Source organism: Anarhichas minor, unplaced genomic scaffold (assembly GCF_050575085.1).
Source record: "Anarhichas minor isolate MPS153535 unplaced genomic scaffold, ASM5057508v1 ptg000012l, whole genome shotgun sequence".
In the NCBI taxonomy this organism is placed as follows: Eukaryota; Metazoa; Chordata; class Actinopteri; order Perciformes; family Anarhichadidae; genus Anarhichas; species Anarhichas minor.
The window spans coordinates 3,046,801-3,070,087 of record NW_027466458.1 but is presented as its reverse complement, the minus strand read 5'-3'; the positions used below and the strand labels follow the sequence as shown (position 1 = coordinate 3,070,087).

The following is a 23,287-nucleotide window of genomic DNA, read 5'->3' as shown; positions in this document are numbered from 1 at the left end:
GTCCACAAAAATGGGCAATACTGGGAACAAGTGAGAGGAAGTAGGTAGAGAAAGAAATTATTTTGAAATTATACAGGAGAGCTGTAAGAGACAGAATTGTATGGTCAGGAATCTGAACTGAAATAGGACTGTAGTGTACCTCTAAGTCGCACCAAGAGTGTTTTGAAGGAATTATTTATACCGAATATAATAAGACATTGTTTTTCAGTCAGTATGTCTCATTCTGTCGATCACACCAGCGGACAATAAATCAACATTAGCCATCTGTGTGGAAATAATGCGTTTGTTGATTTGCATCAGAGGGACAGTTTGTGTGAAAAGTTAATTGTGAGCTACTCAAGGTTTTATCACCACAGGCTCCTCTTTTCTTGTCCGTTTACCGATAGAACGCTGATAGAATGGTTGCATTTGCTTGATGTGAATACACACGCGAAATCAATGTGCGAGAGAAACAACATTCAAATGCATCACATTGTTTTGTGTTGAGAGAATACTAAAATGCTAAATGAAAAGGAAATCTATACTCGTGCTTTTCAAATCATGAATCACTTTGTAGTCGTGTGTGTAGCTTTGTGGCAGGAAATATGCTGGATAAATATGCATTTGAACTACAAAGTATGACAGAACAAATGAGTATCTTACAGATCAGTACGCCACAAAAAACAGTCGTAGTAGCATCTGCTGGCCCAGAATTGATGAAATGTTGGCTGTAAGGTTTTCTAAACATTCACCAAAGATCAATAAAGACACCCCATATTTGTGGGGAACATGAAAGGCGAAGGAGAGACTTTTATTTTTATAATATAACTCCATGACAGCCAAACTGCATTACCACCTTTGTTCAACCGTAACTCTCCGTTTTCTTCTCTTTCTGAAGGCAGGGACCAAGGGAAATGAAAGGTGTGAGACCAAAAAGTTGACACGCCAACCATAAAAAAAAAAAAACGATTGAACACACTGCCTAACCCTTTTTCTGTTCCACTTTACTGCAGCAAACCATGTGGAAAGATCGACATCAGGAGGCAAAGTTGACGTTGCTCTTTCTCACACCAGTGTTTTTTAAGGACCGAGTCAGGGTCGCCGCCCATGTCGTGAGAAAGAGCGGTTTCAAAAACGAAGGTCCCGAGACACCACAGTGACACGCACGGCCTAAAAACGGTCCCGCCATCCATTTCAAGTCTGGCAACTGAGCTCGGCCTTGCGGATGTCCCTGCCATTTCTAAACCCATTTTTAAGAAAGAATAAAATCCCTCTAGATTTTCACGCTCTCTCCTGCTCCCTGCAGAGGTGTTATACGTCTATAAAATGACTACCGAAGGCTGGGGGGGTCAATACAATACTTCTTCTGTGATTTGTGAGTGTTGTCACAGGCAGTGTACAGTGGAAGGAGAGTACAGCGGTGTCTCTGTAGGCATCATTATATTGATCTATACTCCAGACCCGTGTCATTGCAGTGATCAACGATGGCAGAGAGACGAAGACTATTGGCCCAATCAAGGCTGAACAAAGACATCGCCCGTCTGCAGTGTGATTCAGTTGTCTTCTCAGACACCATACCTATTCAGTATTCTACAGTTCGACGTCAGCCATCCGTCTTCGCGGGAGCCCGACAGCCTGTGAGATATATTCAGCCTTGACCATGAAGTAGATATTGTATAGACTGGACGAAGCAAGCCGGAGGGATCTCGCCCAACAGGGTTGATTTACATCCATCCATCCACCCGTCTGTGTGTGTGTGTGTGTGTGTGTTGGCTCTGTAGCTGTATCCGTCAGCAGAAACATGCAAGCACGCTGACGCAGGGGATAGAAAGACACACGCCGACGCAGTCGCACTGACAGGAAGCTATGGAGTGCGTCGATACGGGATCAATGCAGCAACAAATAAATTAACAGGACCTTAGGGCCCTCGTGCATAATCTGAAGTGGGAAAGTGGTGTAATTAGAGCGCAATGCAGCGCAACATTTCGACTCCAATATGCGTACGTACAGGAGCACATTGGTGACAGGAGGGTTGTAAAACGCCATTGGTTTATAGTCACAGCTGTCATCAGATTCATTTTGTGGCAGACATTTTGCATCCTAATGAAAATGTGAAATACAGCTGTGACCGGACGTGATTTTTGAAAGTAATATATACAGTTAGTTAAACATGTAGATGTTAGAAATGGCCATTCCGTTTACTTATAGCCTTGACCCTGCCAATCAATAATCTCTTTTCAAAGCAAACACGTTGCCTTGTCTGGATTGTCCCTATATTGACGCAATCTTCTCTTAATACCAGTTTAGATTCAGAAGAAAAGCACTGGTTGATTGGGTCCATAAGAAATGGGGGAACACACCGCACGCACCATCAGCTGCAAAAAACAACAACAACCGCTGACAAGTCAAACGTAGTTAGCTCACCCCTGCAGCTCCTTGAGGGACATGGAGATCTTCAGGTTGTGTCCCAAAACGTGGAGCGCAGTGAGGATGTCGGCCCACTGGACCATCTCTCCCAGAGGACCCCCCTTCAGCACTTTGGGGCTGAAAACATCTCCGGACTCCTCGGTTAGGAAGCCTACGTGGACCAGGATCTGAAAGGAGGACAGGGACACAAGGTGGCAGAGAGATCAGATAAAAGTCTGCGTGGAGAAGCTCACCAACTAAAAGCTCCACTTGAGAAGAACGTCGGCCGTAACAAATGTAACCAGGTGTTGATGACATATTCAAGATCATTCAGATTTAAAAATAAAAGTGACTGCGCCTGAAGTTTTACATCAGCTAAGAAGTGTATGGTAAGTAAGGAAAAGTTGAACTTCAGTAAGAGGTTGGTCTATAAACTGTGATGGACGTTTACAACCGATTTTCATCTGACCTTTTACGACTTATTTTGGGCAATGTCACAAATCTCATTTATTAACTTTGAGTACATGTACATGTCATTATTACCGATGGAAATGATGACCCAAAGGAGTTGCAATAAACTGAAATGATCCCTTGTGGTCAACAGGCATGAATATGTTTCTGAATAATTTCCTCTACATTAAACAAATGTCAATGATGTCCTGCAGCTAAGTAGGCTTGACTTTGTTTCTTAAGTCCTCAGTTTCACACCTTGCATTGCGAAGTGGCAGCTCTGAACTCAAAGATTAGATGCAAAAGTCCTGAGTAAAATATCCAAGGAAGCTGGAATTCAATTGATTTATTTACCATTCCCCATTATTGACACACAATGTGCATCTATTGAAGTTCATGATGGTGCAGTAACTTATACACACACAATGCACAATGTCATCAAGTACATTTGATTTAATCCGATTTATATTATACCATTTATGCATGTGTGCGTACCGTACTGTATAAAGCTAAGCTCCTTGAAAGTTAAGCCTCTGCAGTGCAAACTGTTTTAATGAGTTTGAGGATTAAAATCATTAGAATTTCAGACTCTTCCAACAGAAAATTATGGAAAATGAAAAGCAATTCTTTAAAATCCCCAAATGATTTATCGCCTCATGCTCCAATGGAACAGCTCAAAATCCATCCTTATGGACAACTCATTCCACATGCACCGTACGCCTACACAGGTAACTGCTGTGACAAATTCCCAGGCACTTTGTGTCAAGAAACATCGTACAACACACGTGAGGGAATTATCCCAGTGTATGTGTTGCACTATTGTATATCTTTGCACTTACAGGCTGCAGTCCCGTCGTGCATGTCCACCTAGCTGATGCATAATTAGTGCAACCCACCGAGAAATGAGCAACACGTTGCCTTTCACAGCGGATTAGACGCAGCCGTGTCCAAACGCTGCTCTGCTGGGTAATCCTGATTAGTCAGCGCAGCATGAACACCTTCATGCAACATATGAGTTGAAGGCCAACTGTGTGGAGTTTGCCAGAAAGTTTCTCTCTCTCTCTCTCTCTCTCTCTCTCTCTCTCTGCTTGTATCTAAGTGCATGTGGGTCCTGTGTTTGTACCCTCGCAGCTTTGAACTGTAGAGGTAATGATTAAAAGCCTCCAAGAGCTTTTCAGAAGCGTGCCGCAGTGCGCTCTTCTAATACTCTCTTCCTGTCTCCATAAAGCCACATGAGCCACGATGCACTAATGTTTGAAGGTTACCGTACGAGCACACAACAAACAAACGTAAGCACCGCACCTACACACCACACATTCTATGATCCTGGCGAAGATTATGTCTGAATAACAGAAAGAGAGAAAAAAAAAAACTGGATATTTTATATTTACTCCTTTATTATAGATATAAACATATATAGTGATGGAAGGTTCTTTTGTGATATAGCTGTAAACATCCAGTTCAACTGCTCAAGTCATCCCACTAATGTTAACATGTACAAAATGTGTGGACAATGGTGTGTACTCGGCAAAGTCGAGCTCCAGTGAGACTCCAGCTGGCGTGAAAAATCCCCTGATTTAATAAGCCTGCTCTATTAACTTCTGCTTCATAAAAAAAGAAAAGAAAAGATAAGTGAAATTTAATTACAGTTTGGGTGGCAGATGGCAAGAGTGAGAATTTGCGGCGCCAGTATACTGCGCACTCTCTTGGCTTGGTGGCGGGGCGGTGGCGGCGGTGCTGGTGAGAGCGTGTCGCGCAAACACTGGCAGCCGCACGAAGATGGAGACAGAGGGAGGCAAGTTTCACATACTGGCAGCAGCACAAGAAACACTGCTAAATAAATATGAGAAATATCACACCGTGGCAGCAGAGCTGTGGATTGGATTCTAGAAATTTGGCATCCACACACAAATGGAAAGTTAATGGGGAGAGAGGTAAGGGTGTTTAACAAAACCTGGAAACTTGCACCTGGGATCTAGACTGCTGAGGGGGGATTTCACTCTCTGTGTAATAGGCAGTATTTATCTCCATTTGCAAATGTTAATTCCCCTGTATGGGAACCGGATTAGAGTGGAGCTCAATGGCACACATCAGAGCAGCGCTGGAGAAGTAACCTTTACATCACAGAGTAGGAATCAAGAGCTAGAACGGAGAGGAGAGGGAAACCAGTGCGGGTGGGTTCGCACTGTGTGTTTCATCACGCAGATCGCCAGCGACACGGTCGCGCATATTCGCTCACACGCTCGCTTGAGAATGAAGATGAACGGGTGGGAGGAGGAGGAGCCGCGCAATGGGAGGTCGTCAACTGAAGCTAAAGCTGCACTTCCCCATAAACTCCTGTATCCCTGCCAGCTGCCTCCCTCAGGAATCTGATCTCACACGAGAGAGTGGAGCTCTTAATGCAGCGTTATGATGCTCCAGATGGTGCGTGTCTGAGTGTGTGTGCGCCGATGGGTGTTGAATTAAGTTTGTTTGTTTGTTTGCCTGCATTTGTTTCACACTGACATACATCAGTGAACTGTGTGTGTGTGTGTGATCGCCGTGGAGGCTCGTTCCTCCGCCGTGTGCTCGGGGGATTCTCAAACAGATCTGAAGCTATACTCTCTACCGTTACCGTCCCGTGGGGATCGAGCACAAAGGCCTGCTGAGACGGGCGGAGAGGTACCATAACAACACTCTGCTCATGCTTGTGCACCTTTACGACGTCCCGTCTGCTGCTTCGCGTATTCATGCGCCACCCCTGTCGCAACACTTTTAAGCCCCAAATCAAGGTCTTTTCACAACACCGTCCCTGTTCTGAATGCGTTTGTTTGATTATATAACGAATGAGATAAGCTGTGGAAAAGGAAATGCATTGTCTTTCATGTGCTGATGTTAGGAACGTTTCATGCAATCTGTAAAATCCTTGGAAAGTCCTTGGCGCGCCAGATATTAAAGGCAGGAGAGTAGAAGTGGCTCTCAAGTATGTGGTCCCACTTGCTCTTCCCCACTCATCACTAACTGGCTAACGACAGAGGAATGCTAATGCTCGTCTCAGCATCTGTTAGCGCAAGACACTGCATGAATGCATGTGTGTTAGAGTGTGTGTGTGTGTGTGTGTGTGTGTGACCCGGTTCACTCGTGCACTGTGGCCCCTATGAAGGTCGCAGCTGTCCGATAGAAGGCCGCGGGTGGCAACGCAAGCTGGCGCTGCCAACCATCGCTACCCTACCCTTAATTTCACCTTCTCCGTCATCCTCCGTTTTTGAACTCTACAGACTTGCTTTCCCCTCTTTATCTCTCCTCACATCTTTCCTCCTCTACTTTTACTTTACCATCAGTCGCTTACTCTGTCTGCACTTCATTAGTCAGAGGTCAATCAACTCTCAAGAGGGCAGACACGGGGAGAGGGGGAAATGAACAGTTTGGCAAATGCTGACAAACACACTAAATGTGCGCGCTCACGAAGTAGCCGCAGATGCACACGGAGTCGCTTTCTGAGACACTTTAACCGGCTCCAGACAGGCAGTGACGGCGCTGCAACAAGATAAGGTCAGCGTCCTTGAGTCTCTTAAAAGCCTCTCCGTCGTGCCGTGGCTTAGCTGAATATGTCCGCTATGATGTCTAGAAAAAAAAAAAAAGGAGAGCTGCAATTTGCTCGACACAAATTATTCCATCAATGGCTGTATGGGTTGACCCGGGCTTTTGATTGAGTTTGATAACGGCTCAAACGTACCATGCTTTGAAAGTGAAGTGCAGCGAAAAGGTTGATTATATTCTCTCTGAGCTCCACGATCACAGAGGAAATAGGCAGATTAATCACAAAATAAGAGATTTGTTGGAATATTTAAGGCAGGCTTCTGCTTCATTCAATGCGGCAGCCTGCATATCAAATCTCTCAAACGTCTACCTCTCAAATATATTTGACTGTACGGCTTGACTTCAGAATTACATTTCTCAAAGTTTTCACGGTCACTCTCGTGCACACACACACACACACACACACACACACACACACACACACAGCTCCCCGTCTCCCGTCTTGCGTCTTGCGTCTGCCACTGAGAGTTCAAAAGAATGATCCTGCTTTTTTCTCTCCCTCTCGATCCTTTTCTCCCTGCACGCTTGCCTCGCCGCTCTGCTAATTTATTCTTTTTCTGAGTAAACATCCACTCCGCTCACAATCAAAGAGAAAGCCAAACAAGGAAACAGAACTGAACCAACAGAAACCCCGTTGGAATTGTAAAGACTGCACACTCAAGCAGAATGCTAAAGTTTCCACTGGAAGCGAGGGATTCTGTCAAAGACAAAGGTTAGGCGAGTGCAGGGCCGCAGCCAATTCCCATCAGACAATGTTTTTACCGAGGTCAGAGTTAATTAAAATCAAACAGTGTTCTCCTTCTCAATTTTAAAAGTGAAGGTTTTTTTTTTTTTTTTCAAAGTCAAAGTGAACATAAATCTTCCCAAATGTGAGGAGGGAAACAGTTGAGAAAGGGTACATTTTACTGGTACAGACTGAGATTTAATTCTCAAATAAAGTATGTGAGATTCTGCCTTCGGCTTTTCGTGCAATGATATCCAATTATCAGTCGTGCGCACACACGCACACATACACACATAGTCTCACTCACACATTTTTCCTCCCATTTCTAATTATTGTGATAAACAGCTTTTGACAGGGAAGGCTAACTCTTACAAACACCAGGACATCTACTGTTTAGATAGCCGCGGCACATTGTAAAGCTACATAGACTGTAGAGGTTAACAAAACCCCTCAGTGCACTGCAAGAGAGGGACACATCAATCTCGGAGACAGGGGACTATTTCCACCCTTGTTAGCTTATTTTAGACAGAGGTGGGGGCAAAGGAGCAGGATGTGTTGCTCAATCTGCCCCTTTAGATGAACTCATTCATTCGTCATTGTTTTCTTAACGAAGAGATTATGAGCCTATACTCGGAGCGGGGTGAGAAATGTAATGGGTAAGTATTAGGTATTAATCCATAATACCTTCCCCACTACCATTTATCCACCTCTTGTCCATCCTTTTTTTAAAATCTTTTTCTTCTCACTCCGGCTCTGGCGCACGCTCGCCATTTCATCATAATCCCAAATAGTTCGTAATCATCATTTCTCACCTTTTAAACCCTCTCTCTCATCTATTCTGGCATCTCCCACACTAAGCCTCTGGCACGCGTGGCTACCAGCAGGAAGAAGTCCATGCTGCAAAGCTTCGGTGACAACCAAAATGAGGTTCAACAATCTAACACTATGATAACGCGATACATTCATATTTGAAAGTATGCAGCTTTGAGAACTATCTTTGAACGGTTACATAAAGACTGCAGTAATGGATGACAACCTATCATTACCTCCTCTATTATTTTACTCCTACCACCATTCGAAGTGAGAACCCTCAAGACGCATCTGAGAAAGGCCTTTTATTCCAATCTACTTGAGTGGAAAACCGTGCTTGCCATGCCTTGGATCTTTGAATTCAAATGCTAACCTTGAATCCTCCGTTTAACTGTTAGACAGTTGTAGATCCCTTTGAGTCTTGTACTGCTACGTACTCTACTGTGCTTTTGTTGCTGTAGCTTTTTTGAACTAGACTATCACTTTTGTGCATTGGTGTCACACCCTTCAAGCTCTCGATCTCTTTCTTATCGCAAAGTCTTTCTCAGCTGCACTTGTCACTGCATGACAACAACAACAAAAACAAGTTATTAAAGTTCGTGATCACATCTGAAAGAATAAACACTTCCTCTGTCATCAATCGCCCTTTTGTTTTCTCACCTTCTTCTGGTCCCTCCATCGTTGCTCCAGCGTGGCATCCAGGCGGTTGGCGGCCGTCGCCCACTGCTGTGCGAGGCGGCGGATTCGGCGCTTCATGAAGCTGAGGGACTCCTTCCCTGCCCCGACCTGGTCCAGCAGCACAGAGAGGTCAGTGCGGAAGGCAGCCTGGGAAGGTAATGGATTGAAAGTGAAAGGAGGGATGGAAAGAAGTGAAGAGAAAGCGTGAGAAAGTAGTAATCAGGCAGAAAGAGTATACCACAGTGGATTGAAACTTTTGCAGCAGCACTATGGCTGTTAATCTCAAGCTTTTAGCTACGCTAGTGACCTAGGTATGGCAGTGTCAGTGGGTCCACCACTTTGGTCTCTAGACTGAAATATGTCAACAGCTACAGGATGGATTCCAATGAAATTTGGCTGCAGATATCTATGGTTCCCAGTGGATAAATCCCACTGACTTTCATGACCCCCTGACTTTTTCCCCACCGCCATCAACAGCTGGACATTCTTGGTTCAGAGTGAAATGTCTCGATAACTGCTGGATGGGTTACCATGTGATTCGGTGTAGACATCCATTGGCTTTTTTGAACTTTGGGGATTATCTGATGTTTCACCTCGGTACAGAATTCCGTTGGTTTTCTTTAGCCGTTAGCATGGCTGTAGAGTTTGACTTTTATCTTCTATTGACTAGCTTGGGTAGGTAACATTAGAGAAAACCAGCAAGAGTAAGTTGGATTAAAAACACCCCAGTGATGCCAGCTCTTTTCCAATGAAAGTAGCAGCAGAATTAGCTCCAAAAGTTGCTAAATGTAGCGCGAAAGTCACCAAGTCGGCAGCCCCTCCCTTCATGCCTCCCTCCAAAGCCACTACCTTCACAATATCATAATGTTCGTAAACAACCAACATGGCTATTGTTGGTTCATTAGCTAGCAGATTGTAGAAGACTCCGGAGATACACAAAGAGTGCGTACAATCATGTAATTTGTCCCAACAGGCTAATCACAGTCCTGTGGATACTGGATACTGGATTTTTTTTTTTTCCATCTTTTTTTTTGTCAGAGATTTATTGATTGCTGTCAGGATGTAAAGAAAGTGTCAAAAAATATAACAAAAATGTTTCCAAAATACATTATCCACCCTAGCTTTAAAACACACTGCACAGCAAGTAAAAGAAAATAAAAGATGTGAAAAAAGAGTCATTTTCTGATTCAACACCAGTGGATGTAACCTGTGCATGCAAATCTTCTACTTGTGTGTTGGTAATTCTGTATTCTCTGCAAATGCAGGGAAACACTTACTGATAGTGTTGTTTTTTTTAAAGAACAAACCATTTTGCAACGCGATGCAGTATTTTCCCTGTCAACGTTAATATTTTACAGAAGTATGACAGAGTCCTCAGAGAACCGTGTTCACTTAGCCACTTGTTTTACTACAGTATTCAGAGGCTGGCTTTAGTTCCCCCTGTCAAAGAAAAGTTACAACAGCATGCATTTTCTAACTAATGCTCTGAACACTCAATGCTGTTCTCCTCTGAGAACAACCTTGGCTCAGCCTTGTTTGTGTGCGAGATACAGGAAGACTGTAATCCGCAGTCCAGTAATTTGGGTCACAGGGTAAGATGGAGATATCAGTCTTCATTTATAGTGACATTTTGCAATACCTCCTGAAAAAATCACTGCTGCCAAAAACAAAGTGCAAAAAAGCGAGGTTAACCCATACACACAAGTACATAGTGTGCACACATCACTTTAATAACGACTTTCGTGATTGCGCTGCGTTCCCGAACACACCGAAGAAGGCTGACCACGCCACTGTAACTGGGAACTGTTTCCATTCCATTTCCCTTATTCCATTTAATGAACGTCCACTTTCACTGCTCAAATTATGAGAGCAAGAGATAGAACTAGATATGTGCAAGTACGTTTTTGTGGGTGTGATGCTCACACTAGTGTTTACTAGTTTGTCTGTTTCAAGGACGGATGCGCGATATATATATCAGGCCGATAAATTAGTGGCCGATAATGGAACATGTTAATTATTATGTATTATTCAGACAATTACATTGTTGTTGATAAAATATCAGCCAATAATATGTCGCCGAATTGCTTCTAGTATCACCTTTAAAGTTGGTTTGCGATCTGCCAAACATGTCATATCTTGGCCTTTCTCACCCTCAGGAGTACACACACAGGTTATCAACTTCTCTCTAAAATACATGAATGTGAAATTTCCTGTTATCTTATCTCTTTTCAGTTATCGGTATCGACTAAAAAAACAGTCCGTATCGCGCATACTTTAATTCAAGTATTATTCCACAATTTTCAAAGTCAATGTTGAGGAAAATAGAGGGTGGAGGAAAACAATGAGGAGGATCAGGCCGGTTTTAATTAGCAGAGCGTGAAGAGGGTCAGATGAAGGTTAACTTCTATGTAGTGATGAGGGCGGACTGCTCCGATTACTGAAGTCTTTTGAACAGAAGGACTGTTAGCACTCCTATTCTCCCTCTTTTGAATGGTACTGTGGACATGTGACTGACAACTTAATGACACCCATTCATCACTCTCTTCATTTATAATTTTCTGTCTTTCTTGTTATCACAGGCTCCCGAAAGCTGGAAATAAAAAAAGAAGGCAACAATTTGGGACTAATAATAGAGTGCGAAAAAAATATTTTCTTATGGTATTTGTCATTTGGTAAAAACAGTAAATAATTACAACAAAACATTGGACACAAGACAGTATTTGTCAATTTCAGCAGCTAAATAAAAACAACACGCTTTGCCAAAGTCTTTTCTTTTCCTCACTCTGTTCTCTACTCCCTCGACTTTACAGGACTAAAGATTTGAGTTTCCATTTTTCTAAAAAAACGTGAAGCAAGAAAATGAACATTTAAGGTCAGTGATTACTGAACAGAGGTTTATTTAGGCGCCAACAGCACAGAAAAGCGTAGCAAAAAGGGTTTCTAAGAAGGGCAAGATTCTACAGGATGGTAACATGTTTTATTCATGTCATTCATACGTACCACTTATTTGGTTGGTCTACAATGAAACACCTGTACTGTTTAAAACTATGAACGGGGTGAAATACAACAAAGGCTACTCCTAATAATCAGCTCTCATTTCTAAACTCACAGTATTATATGAAACCTAAAGGAACTGTTGCCTTGATTCCCCATTGATTTGTATGACTGTAGTATTTCCACATAACCTCTGTTAACTGAGCACGCTTGGAAAGTCTGAGCTGTAGTTAATATATTTGATGTGGCATTTTTCAGCAAACGGAGGTGAAAGGTGAGGTGTCCGTGAAAGTAATAGCCACAAATGGAGAGACCAATATCCTGCTAACAGAGCAGCAGGTCCTCCGCTGTCTTGGCAACAGATCCAACATTATATTTAAATGCAGTCTGTATTATTTCCCCTGAAAGATACTACCGCTGAGTCGGTTTAAATGATTAACTTGTGGTCATAACATTACTGTAATAGGCGTTGTTTATGGAGTCAAGCTGTGTTTATGTGGCCTATGTAAGTAGTTGCTAGCTGCTGCTTTCGTAGTGCATGTAAGCGGTATTGTTAGTTGCTACGTTGAGGTGGTGAGCCAAACAAAATCACACATGTATTTACTGTACATCTTCACTGTCAACCCGTAGCCTTCATCCACTGTGCATAGGGCTGGGTATCGGTCCAAAATAATCCCGTACCAAGTACGATTGCATTTGATCCTTTTTCGTGCCTAGATCTAGACAAAAAATTACAATTTGTATGGTTTTGCGAACAGTCAACACCACAAGTGTTCTTCGATACAACCCACACAGACCCAGCTCTAACTGTGCATGTGTGTTCCTCAATATACCTGTATGTCTGTCCGACAGATTTGTTCCTCTCACCTGTCTCTTGGGGGCCTTTGGCTGCAGTACATACTGGGTGGGGAGGCTGCTGTGGTTCCTCCAGGCCAGCGGGGGGCAGAACCACTCCACCTCGCTCAGGTAGACGAGGAAGGAGCAGTCTGAACCGTCCACGCCATAGAAGGCGTAGCAGGGGTCCGATGTCCAACGTGCACGCATCCACTGGACGGTACCAACAAAATCATATAAAGGGATTATAAACTATTTTCTTTAACAGTGGTTACAAATCCCCAGGGATGTGCACGGAGGATTTGCTACTGGGCTGCAAGGAAAACGTAAAACTCAGCAGAAAAAAAAAAAGCTACATCAATTTACAGCTATTTTTGCTCCAATTACCCTAAACTTTGCAAGGTTTGTCTCTAATGTGTATTTCCTCATCACGCCATGTAACACGTCCCACCAAAAGGATAGTTATTTTGAAGTAGCAACTCAGAGGTAAAAAAAGGTCGAGCATGTGTTTTATAATATCTTAAAACTTTATTTTGGTTGTCACATCCTTGTTAATAGCACCTGCTGTACCACCACGACTGAAAATAACAGATGGACACTCACATCTACTTTCCCTGGGCACTCAGGAAAGCGGAGGTCTCGTGGTACTTCACACTGGCTTGACGTCCCATCTCTCACTGCTGAAAAGACACAGTGAGGGAAATTCAAACATTGGTAATAAAACATGCACATACGTTTTTGTAGGCTTAACGCACCGGGATCCACTCCCGTTTTTTAAATATCGAGCTAAATGAAAAATCCATATCTGACTCCTGTGAGTGAGATATTTTACTTCACCCACAATCACAATTAGTCGAGGCTTAGCTCTGTTAAGTCAGTCGGCTTTTAATATTAATTTAATATGAAATAACTATTCCAACAGCAAGCAGCCAGTGTACGATCATCCATCAGCTCGTTTATCAGCATATGGTGCACGTCAAAGCCTCTTTAAAAAAAAAATGCACGTTGTACTTTTTTATTAAAATCATTTTCACAAAGTGACTGGAGACATGAACTCGTCTGACCCGCAGGCTCAACCCCTCAGAACCGCCAGGTTACAGTGTACATTAACGGCTTTGTTGCACTCGCCTGTGAACGTTTTTATGGCGATCCTCGCTTCCTCCATCATCGTTAACATCATCGCTTCGAGCGTATGCCATATGCGCCGTCGGTGCCCATAAATCCCCGCGGTTTCCTCTTTCGCAACATCGCATTCGTATCTACTCTACTGCAGTGCACACTATTCACCGGGCCTGACACACACTCACACACGCCCCCGTCTCTGCCAACCATCCTAGGGTTACGCTCGCAAATCCGTCTGCTCACTTAGGCTACACTCACTGCATTAATTGCTCCACTGACTTAGTTAACTGCTCCTCTGCTGCCGATGTGAGGAAAAGAAGGGAAGAGAGTGACAGAGATAGGAATGATGTCGTCCAAAAAGAAAACAAATCCAGGTTCAATTTCTCATTGTTTTTCTGTCTTGCAATCCCCCCCACCCCTTTTTTTTCCCTCTCTCTCTGGGCCAACACATTTGCCTTCTCTCTTAGGTTCCGTTCGTTTCCATTTGCCTAATGAAAGAGAGACATTTCTCCACATAAGTCTTCCCCGGGGCTTCTCTCCAATCGACTGCAAACACTCACACACCGAGACACACACCGCTTTCCAATATGATTACAATAGCAACCACGGTAGGAACAATTGGAAACGTGGTCAACTAACTAGATCAAAACTTGACTGCTGTCCCTGCAAGACAGAAAATAAAAGCCTAGTCGGTGCTTGAGGGGAAGGATATTCTAATCGCGTCCTCTTTCTCTCTCTCTCACTCTCTCTCCTGTCGCTCCCTCTTGCACATGCCTGACCACGAGATAAATAAACCGCCACTGAGCCGTATGATAATAAAGTCTGATGGCAGTGTTTCAATTCATCTGTGATTAGAGAAAGCAGCAGTGTTTTCATTTTCCCGTGTGCCGTCGTCCCTGCAGATGCAGTGGGGTGAAAACAAAAGGAGATGTAACGCTCATTTATTCTCATGTAAAGAGTTGGGCAATTACCCTCAAGAGAAAAAGTGAGGGAGGAGAATAAGTTGGAAAGAATGATCATAATGTGGGCTGTATTATTTCTGTGTGCAAAACTTAGGTTTTGATTAAAAAATGTGCAAGAGCAAGACAAGAGAAAACAACGTGGGTTGGATGGAAGCAATAAAGCAATGATGAGATATACAGAGATGTCCCACATGTAAAACAGAACAGTGCTGCCAAGATGACTGGACTACTCACATTTATCCGTCTTACTTTCATAAAAAATGAAATCAATCTGCTATCTAACAATAAGCTTTCCTGGTTTTGACTTATGTTAAGCTAGAAAATAAATGCTACAAAAGGTGCAACTCTCAGACCTCAATGTTTTCAGAATGTTTTGGGTTGATGTTTGATCGATTGGTTGATTACCTTTTTATTCTGTTAGATGTCTGAAATAATAATACGTGTCTTATAAAACGAGACGACAAAACGTCATCACGCTGACTCGTCGGCCTTTACAGCCTCGTTTTGTATACTGGCGCTCATGCGACCGTGATGTAGTTTGTTTATGTTCACGCTTTTTACTTCTGCTGATTTCAATCACGCTTCAAAAATCCTAAAAGTGGTGTTAATTTGTGAAGATTATCTTACTGAACAAAACGTGTACGCATCATAAACTTGTGTTCGCCACGGATCTTATGGGAAAATCCCATTGGCTTTTATTTTTAGGGAACGAGTGCGATGCTAACTTCAAGGGTTGGCCTACAAAAGTCATCCCTCAGCGCTCTATTTACCAGTGTTGTTTATGGATTCAGTCAAGTGTGGCTAAAGTAACATAGACAAAGCCCAGCAGTTCATGAACAGCTTTTTATGTTCTGTAACTGTAGCATGAACGCATGGTGGAATTAGCAAGCCAGCTAGCTAAAAAGCCAGCAGCTAAATGAGTAAAATTTGAAGTTTAGCTCCAACACAAGCTGACAGCTGTGCGTGAGTCCAGCTGCGCTTCAAGTTACAACATTGCTGAAGAATAACACTTATTGTAACTTTGTCCTTTGCGGGGATGTTCTTAAGTTTAGAGTACACAATGCACTGCATTGTCCTAGATGTACCTCACTTTCAAGTAGTAGTTGGTATTGTGTTTCATTCTTCGCTGTTTTGGGGCCATTGCTAATATTACTTTCTTATTCCAGATGTGTGTACTTGGGTAAGCACTTCAGGTTGGTGATGTGTAGTATTGTGAACTCTTTATTGCTAATACCATACTGTTGCTGTCACTAATATTGGGTGTCTGCCATGTGCGGACTTTGTCATTTTTTATTGCGTGTTGCTTTTAGTGTGTTTAGTACTGATCTACGATGTAGTCTCTAAAACCCCCCAGAGTCTGTCAGATTAGATGCTCTATGTATGTATTACACAGTCTTAGAGTCACGCAGTCATGACACTCGCTTCTTTTTTCAAACGTTATGCTTCCTAAATCATGTCTTAAGTATACATAATGTAAAGTAAAGTGAGGCGGTAAAGGCATTTCGCACCGATGATGATGATGATGATTGGTACCGTACCTCTTCCTTGCAACATGCTGTTTTGCAGTATCTGCTCCACCCTGGTAGCCATGTTGGAGACATTCTGAGCGATAGCTTGGATCCTCTCCACCAGGCCGGCTGGTTGAAACCTGCGCACACACACAACAACACACAACCACAGAGTGAAGGGGGGACAAAGGCGTGCAGAAATGAGAGGGGAACTCGCATTGTTGTCACATAATGGAAACTCAATTTTGCTAAAAAGTCGAACTCGTCAGTTATTCCCACCTTTTAGTTGCGTCTCATTGTTGTCCCTTCTTTTTTTTTTTCTCTCCCTTCCCCTCCCTTGCCTCTCCTTCTCTGCTTCCCCTCCCTTCCCTTTTTACAATCTCGACAGATGTAGAAGTGTTAGTGGGAGATGCAAATTGTTAGACACTTGGTTGGAGCGTGAAATAGAAAAAGACCTGCACTGTTAATACCACTTCCTCTGCAGGGCGAGAGACTTCCCGTTCACATAATACGATGGGTGGGAAATGTGTCTGTGTGTGTTGGTTGTTTGTGTCCGTGTGTGCGCGCTCATTGTAGTTCTGCATATTTTCGAAGCATCTGACTGCATGATTGCACATCACATGAAGCCAAGGCTGCGCATCCACACATGTCCATACGGCTGTGCCCATTACGTCCATTCAAATGACTTGATTTCAGTGTGGATTGTGACTGTGTGCGTGTGTGTGTGTGTGTGTGTGTGTGTCTGAGTATGCCTTCCTGTTTCGTCTCATCAGAGGATGGTATTAACCCTCATTAAAATCAGAAGATGAAACACAGCATAATAACAAATCATCAGTGATGATGATCAGAATTATTGATTGTATGTGTGTGTGTGTGTGTGTGTGTGAGAGAGTGAGGCTTAAGTTTTCTAAATGCCAACAGCAACTGCATGAAAAATGAACAAAAAAAAAAAAGGGCCGAGGGCATAATGCGAGGAAAGTATGTTTGCTGCTTTACAAAGTGTAAATAAAAAAAGGAGGCAGCCATCAAAGTCACAGGCAGTCGCACGCTTCATTAACAGGTTTGTAAGTATCACTTGGAAGAATCGTTGAGTGTGTTCGCATTCAGTTTAATATGTTTACTACAACAAAGAAGTCATTGTTCTCTAGTGCAGGCCCGCCACGTCATTTTATGTGGCCCGCGAATCCGTCAGATTAAAAAAAGATTTTTTTTTTTATAATAATTTAAAGTTAGAGTTGATAATAAAAATATTCCCATAGTCGAAATTATGAGATAGAAAGTCATAATTATGAGATAGAAAGTCATAGTTATGAGATAGAAAGTCATAGTTATGAGATAGAAAGTCAAAATGATGAGATAGAAAGTCAAAATGATGAGATACTTAAACACAGTCACAGAAGCAGCTCTTTGGCTGGTTACTCTGCACTTGACATGGAAATGTATTGTGAGTATATTGAAGACTACTTTAAACGTGGCTTTACAACAGACACACACTTCATGGGATTGTGCAAACGCACCCTTGAAATGATTTTAAGCATTGAACAAAGTTATTGTAATAACTTGTGTTTGATATTTTCTTTAATAGTTTGATCTTTGATAGAGTAATGTGGGTTTCTTAACCCTAAATTAAAAGGATTTAAGTTACAATAACAGAAATGTGCTTAAATATATTTTTACATTTATATAACTGCATGTACAATATTTTAACACTTGAATAAACAATAATCAAATGCAGAGAGAGTTATTTACCAATATGTTAGGAGTAGTTACATTTACAGTCTTACATTTACAACCGGCCCTTTGTGGGCGACCGTGATGCTGATGTGGCCCAGAGTGAAGATGAGTTTGACACCCCTGCTCTAGTGCATGTATATTTCGGGGGCAACGGCTGTCTCCAAAACAACACAAAAAACATGTTTTGTGAGGTCACAGTGACCTTTGACCATTAAATTCCCAATGAGTGCAAATGGACGTTTGTCCCAAATTAAAAAAAATAACCAACAGGCGTTTACTGAGATAGAACATTCACGAGAATAACGGATGGACGGACAACCTGACAAACATAAAGCCTCTGGCCTAGGCTGTCCTGTGCACAAAGGCATTAAAAAAAATCAAAAAAAACATTTCCAACCCCAGGCCGATGGATGCCATCCATTCAGGATCTAAACTCCCAGTACAAACGGTAATCAGTATTTCATATCTTTATTCATAATTTAACTTATTAACTTCAACTTTCAGTTTCTACTTTCTATGTATATGATGTTTTTATGTACTGCATGTTTTTATCCTGTGTTTCTTTTTTTTTTTTTACTGCTGCACAACCAATTACCCTTAAAATAAAGTGATAGTCAAAGCAAAATGAGACTTCAGCTGAACAGGATACTCCATCCATCAATCCATCCATTCTTTGCACTTATGCATGTCTGTGGCAGCCAACACGTCTTTCTCCCTATAGCCATGTCCTCCAGCTCATCTGGTGAGATCCCAGCGCCACATGGGATACATATTCCATCGGACGATTGGACATGCCCAGAATACCTCCACAGAAGAGTGTCCAAATCAAGTGCAAACCACCTTAACCGACCCCCTTTTAATGTGGACCCGGGACCCGGGCACTCTGCAAATACATTCGACCATACAGGCTTCGCTTTACACCACGACAGTCCGATGCAGCGCCCGCATTACTGCTGATGCATCGCCAATCCGCCTGTCGATCTTACATAACACTAAAGTACTTGAGCTCGCTTCACTTGGGGAACTGACTCTAAACCCGAAGGAGTGCAAGCCACTGTTCCCCCCCCCGCAGAGCAGAATGGTCTACAAACCATCCAGGGGTTTTCCGTAAGTGACCTTTGCATTTTCATACCAGAAAGAGATACGTGACGGCATAATTCCACCTCTCGACTTTCGCTTTTGTAGGATTGTTTCACAGTTATTTTTCAGGAGTGTTTTTTGCATTCTGCACCACACTTATTTTTTAGTGCCACGAATGGCCTTACTCTCACCTGTTAAAAGACACCAAAGGAAAAATCTCCACGGCGTGATTAAACCTCTCCAAACACGCTCAGCGTGAAAGCACCCTCAAACAGAGTTATCTCAATAAAAGCATCTGACAGAACTAATTATAATTTCACTCCCCCCATTGCGTGGGAGGGAAGCAAATACAGCATACGCGTTAGTGAAAGTTATTACCTTATATTGTCTTATAATGAGAGCCAGCATTATATTAGGCTATAAAATGATATTTAAATCCTTATTACATGGAGCATTTCACAGACGTTCCCAGCTGTAGAGAATTACCGCTACTGTGGTACTTAAAAGTTGCAATGTATTTGGCCTAAAGGATAAAAAGACTTTGCTCGGTCAGCGGAGTAACCCCTGTTACTGTACAGCTCTCTTTGGGTGTGTGTGGGGTGAGGGGGGGTGTTTCACTGTGACTTTGCAGTTTGGCCTCTGTGAGACGTGACCTTCTAATCTCACCTCCAACGTCTGCTACAATGTGAACTCATCCCCAGAGATGAACACAGCCAGAAGTCACAGAGGGAGAGGCGAAGGGCAGAGAGATGTATGAAAGGCTGAGAAGGAACAGAGAGGACTGCTCAATGAGATCCAAAGGGAACGAGGACAAGAGACAGACAAGAGACACGTGAGAGTTGAGGAAAACTGGGGAAAAAAATTAAAAAGCAGGCTGAAAAATAAAGAGAAGGAGATCAACCCTCCACAGCTAACAGAGCAAGAGTACCGGCTATAAGAAAGCAGAAATAATAAAATAAAGAGATCCTCTGCGCCTTTGCGTGGAAGCCAACAAAACAGCTTGACTGAAACATTAAACGATGATTATGATCAAAGAATACAAGGATATACATATTTGATGGCCCACAGTTTAGTGCTACTTGCAATGAAGCCTCCTCCCGTCTGATGACTGTAGACAGTTGGCTCTTTTACAAATGAGGGGAACAAAACAGAAATGAGGAAGAGCAAAGAGAGGACAAAACGAGAGGAAAGTACAGGGGGGGAGCAGAGAGAGGAAATCCACTGACGGATGCCGGGCAGAAGTAGAACGCTCTGAAGGGAGGAAGATGAGAGGGAGGCGGTAAGAGAAAATCAATGATAACTACAGGGAGAATTTCTAAGGATACAAAAAAATGTGTTCTTGTGCTCTCCTTCTTTCTCCCTCCCTCCCTCTCGATCTAATGAGCTCATCCTCTTAAGGGAAAGAGGACAGTTCTGACAGCATCCCATCAGCCAAAGCTGTCTAGGGCAAAGAGATGCATGTGACAAGACGTCGGCATGTCGGTTTGTGCGTTTTTTTGCCACCGTCCTGACTTATTCCACCCCGTGGCGTGGTGTTAAAGCATCACACTCCGATGCTTACTTTCCACACGCTCACAAAGGTCAACGCACATGCATGAATGCACACAGACGCTCACAACCCAAATCTGTGATTTCATAAGATGGGAGACGTACGACGGCATTATTTAGAATTTAGAATTCTGGCTGAATTACTACGACCGGAGAGATACCGCAACGGTCCGTCCCCGTAGCTGGCCCCCGATCTCCCTCCCGGGGAAGTATTTTCCCAGCGAGTGAGGCGAAAGCGGCCGCAGGGGTGTTACTCGTTTTTTTGAGTCTCATTTGTGGTCTAATAAACAGTAAAACCATCAAATTCATTGCCCCATGCCGTATCGCAATTTTCCAAGCGGCCATGTTTGTCGAAGCCAGGTCGAGGCCTGCGACATACAGGAGTGGCCGTGGTTTCATCTCACAGCCTTTTTTTTTTTTTTTTTAACGATGCAGCAGGTGGACTCAGTCTGAGGGGTGAAGTTACACTTTAAGTGTCCCCTTTGCTTTGCTGCCTACTTCCAGCAAAAGTGCAGTATGACAGTGGCTTGAGTGCTGTGGAAAAGAAGGCCGCCTGGAATAAAGGTTGCTGCAGACGGAGCTTGGATGGGTGCTTAAGGAGGAGAAATAGGTAAAGCCAAGCCAGGGCAGTGATCTTCAGAGAGTGAGCGCCTCAGGGGAGACTTACCAATCTCCCCTCTCATCCGCTGCACAGCAAGATGGAGTGAAACAACTCTGCATCCTCTCCCCTCCTTCACCCCCCCCCCCCCCCCCCCCCCTCTCTCTCTCTCATTTTTTTTCAGGCTCCCCTCCCTTTCTCCATTTTCTGCTCTAACGAGTGGCTGCCCCGTGGGCGAATCACAGGCTGGGGCCTCAGACATCAAGTCCCATTCGCCGCTACACGGGAGTGTGTCACGACCAATGAAGCTCAAACAGAGATGAGACTCCCGCCCAGTCTGTGTGTGTGTGTGTGTGTGTGTGTGTATCTTTCTGTGAATGCGTGCCTGACCGGCCTGGATTTGGGATATATTTGTATAAAGCTCTCTCCTCCCATTTGCCCGTCTCGCCGCCGGCCAAAATCACACTTTACCACGTCACTCATTTTTCTCACACGCCCTCTCTCACTCTGTGTGTAGTATTTACCTGTAAGAGTGCAAGAGGAAGATGAGGAGCAAGGTGAGTAAAGGGAAGGCAGAGAGAGAGAGAGAGAGAGAGAGAGAGAGAGAGAGAGAGAGAGAGAGAGTAAATGTGGAGAGAAGGAGACAGAGACAGAAAAGGGACGAGATGGGAAACGAGTGATGGAATGGAAAATCATTGGAGTGAAGAGAGACTTTGTGGCCATTAATCCTGCAGGCTATTCCTCGGTCAGGGGTCTGTGCCTTGGTCTCACGCCCAGACTGGTTTTAACAAGTGTTACTTCTAGTGAACTAATACATGGACACACACACTCGTGAAACACATATTATTCTCCTTCTACAGCGGGGAGCTATCAAAGGAACACCATCAATACAAAACGTGTGAGTGTGTGTGGGCGTGTTTGTTCGCGGCCACCGGTTTCCTGAGTCGATATCCTTTTCAGTTTGGCTGCCTGAATTAAAACTTTTACTCCAGCTATTGCAGCTGCTTCGCTCTTAGGATCCATTCAGCCCAAACCCAACAACACTGGACTCAGAAAAATAGAATAGATTTTTTTTTTTTTTTTGTTGCATTCTGATTTTGTGATTTTGTTTACAGAAAGTAAACGACTTTCAAGGAGAACTCGTGGAAGCGTTAATCAAGGATTGTGAACTTGGTGCAGGACGTTTGCCTTGGCTCGCTGAATGATGTTTAGTCCTCTGTGGGGGGGTTTGATGTTTATAACCCATCATGGCTTGCATCAATTTGTACAAACACAATTTTAGATGCCATGTGTTGCCGTTTTCAAAGCTTGATCTAAAAGTAGCAGAGAAAATAATTCATCATCCCACTGCATGAGAATGTAAACAAAGCAAAAGAGTTGTGAAAATCAGCTGAATGTAGGCGTTTCAGGTGTGATCAAAGATTCTATAACAACCAAAACACTTGTACATGTTGCTTTGTCCTTTCATTTAGTCATGTTTACAGTTGTAGAGAACCTTTTTGAAAAATTGACCTTAACTTTAAAGTAACTAAATCAGCATTGCAATCTCTGCTACAGATGTGGGTAATAGGTTGAATGCCAGTTGTGTGTAATGGGGCGTTTAGCCAAGCTGGAGGCTCTGTTGCTGGGGATTAAACCTTGGTCTCTGCATTGGTAGCTCCCACTGTGCCACTCAGGCTCCCCAACTAAACCCTAATAGGATTCTATTTCCATCGTTCACGCTATATTTCGCCCCCGAAAGACCAATTCTGCTATTAAAACATGCAGAGCTATTCATTGAATATGAAAATTAAACTCGTTAAGGCCACTGCAAACCCTGTCAATTGACATCTTAAATAATCCAAATGTCTAACTTCCGTCCCATGCGACGTGAACTCGGCAGAAAGTGTGCCGGTATTTCTGGAATGTGAATGTAAAAACAATAATAACTAATTATGGTTTGTTTAGGAATAACATGCAGGATAATGCGCCCCTTATGGTGCAATTATCATAAATCATGTAATAATAAATGAATCCTAGGAAGTAGATTTTCAATTTATTTAAAGAGACAGTGCATTATATCTATCTGTTATTTATCAATGTTGTAGGTTGACAGCATAGTCACTAAGGGCAAACAGATCACTACCCATATTCAGTAGTCCTCAATCCACCCAGACTGCTCCCTTCAAGGCAATAACTAGAAATTGATTTCCGCTACAGTAACACATGCATGTACCATCCTGCTTCGACTCCCTGACAGTAGACTCCCTTAGCAGGACACTTCTCCCCAGTCTTGCCCTCA

The 23,287-nt window shown here is 43.2% G+C and overlaps 1 protein-coding gene across 1 annotated transcript in view; it reads right to left on the bottom strand.

Moving 5' to 3' along the window:
• The window catches only part of LOC142948315 (alpha-1,6-mannosylglycoprotein 6-beta-N-acetylglucosaminyltransferase B-like), a 99,654-nt gene that overhangs the window by 41,162 nt on the left and 35,205 nt on the right, over positions 1–23,287 (bottom strand). Inside the window, exons 4-8 of the mRNA XM_076090274.1 lie at positions 16,077–16,186; positions 13,058–13,134; positions 12,488–12,667; positions 8,609–8,773; positions 2,404–2,573 (exon numbers count right to left, since the gene is read on the bottom strand). Coding sequence (XP_075946389.1) covers positions 2,404–2,573; positions 8,609–8,773; positions 12,488–12,667; positions 13,058–13,134; positions 16,077–16,186 — 702 coding nt within the window. The remainder of the gene's footprint in view (positions 1–2,403; positions 2,574–8,608; positions 8,774–12,487; positions 12,668–13,057; positions 13,135–16,076; positions 16,187–23,287) is intronic.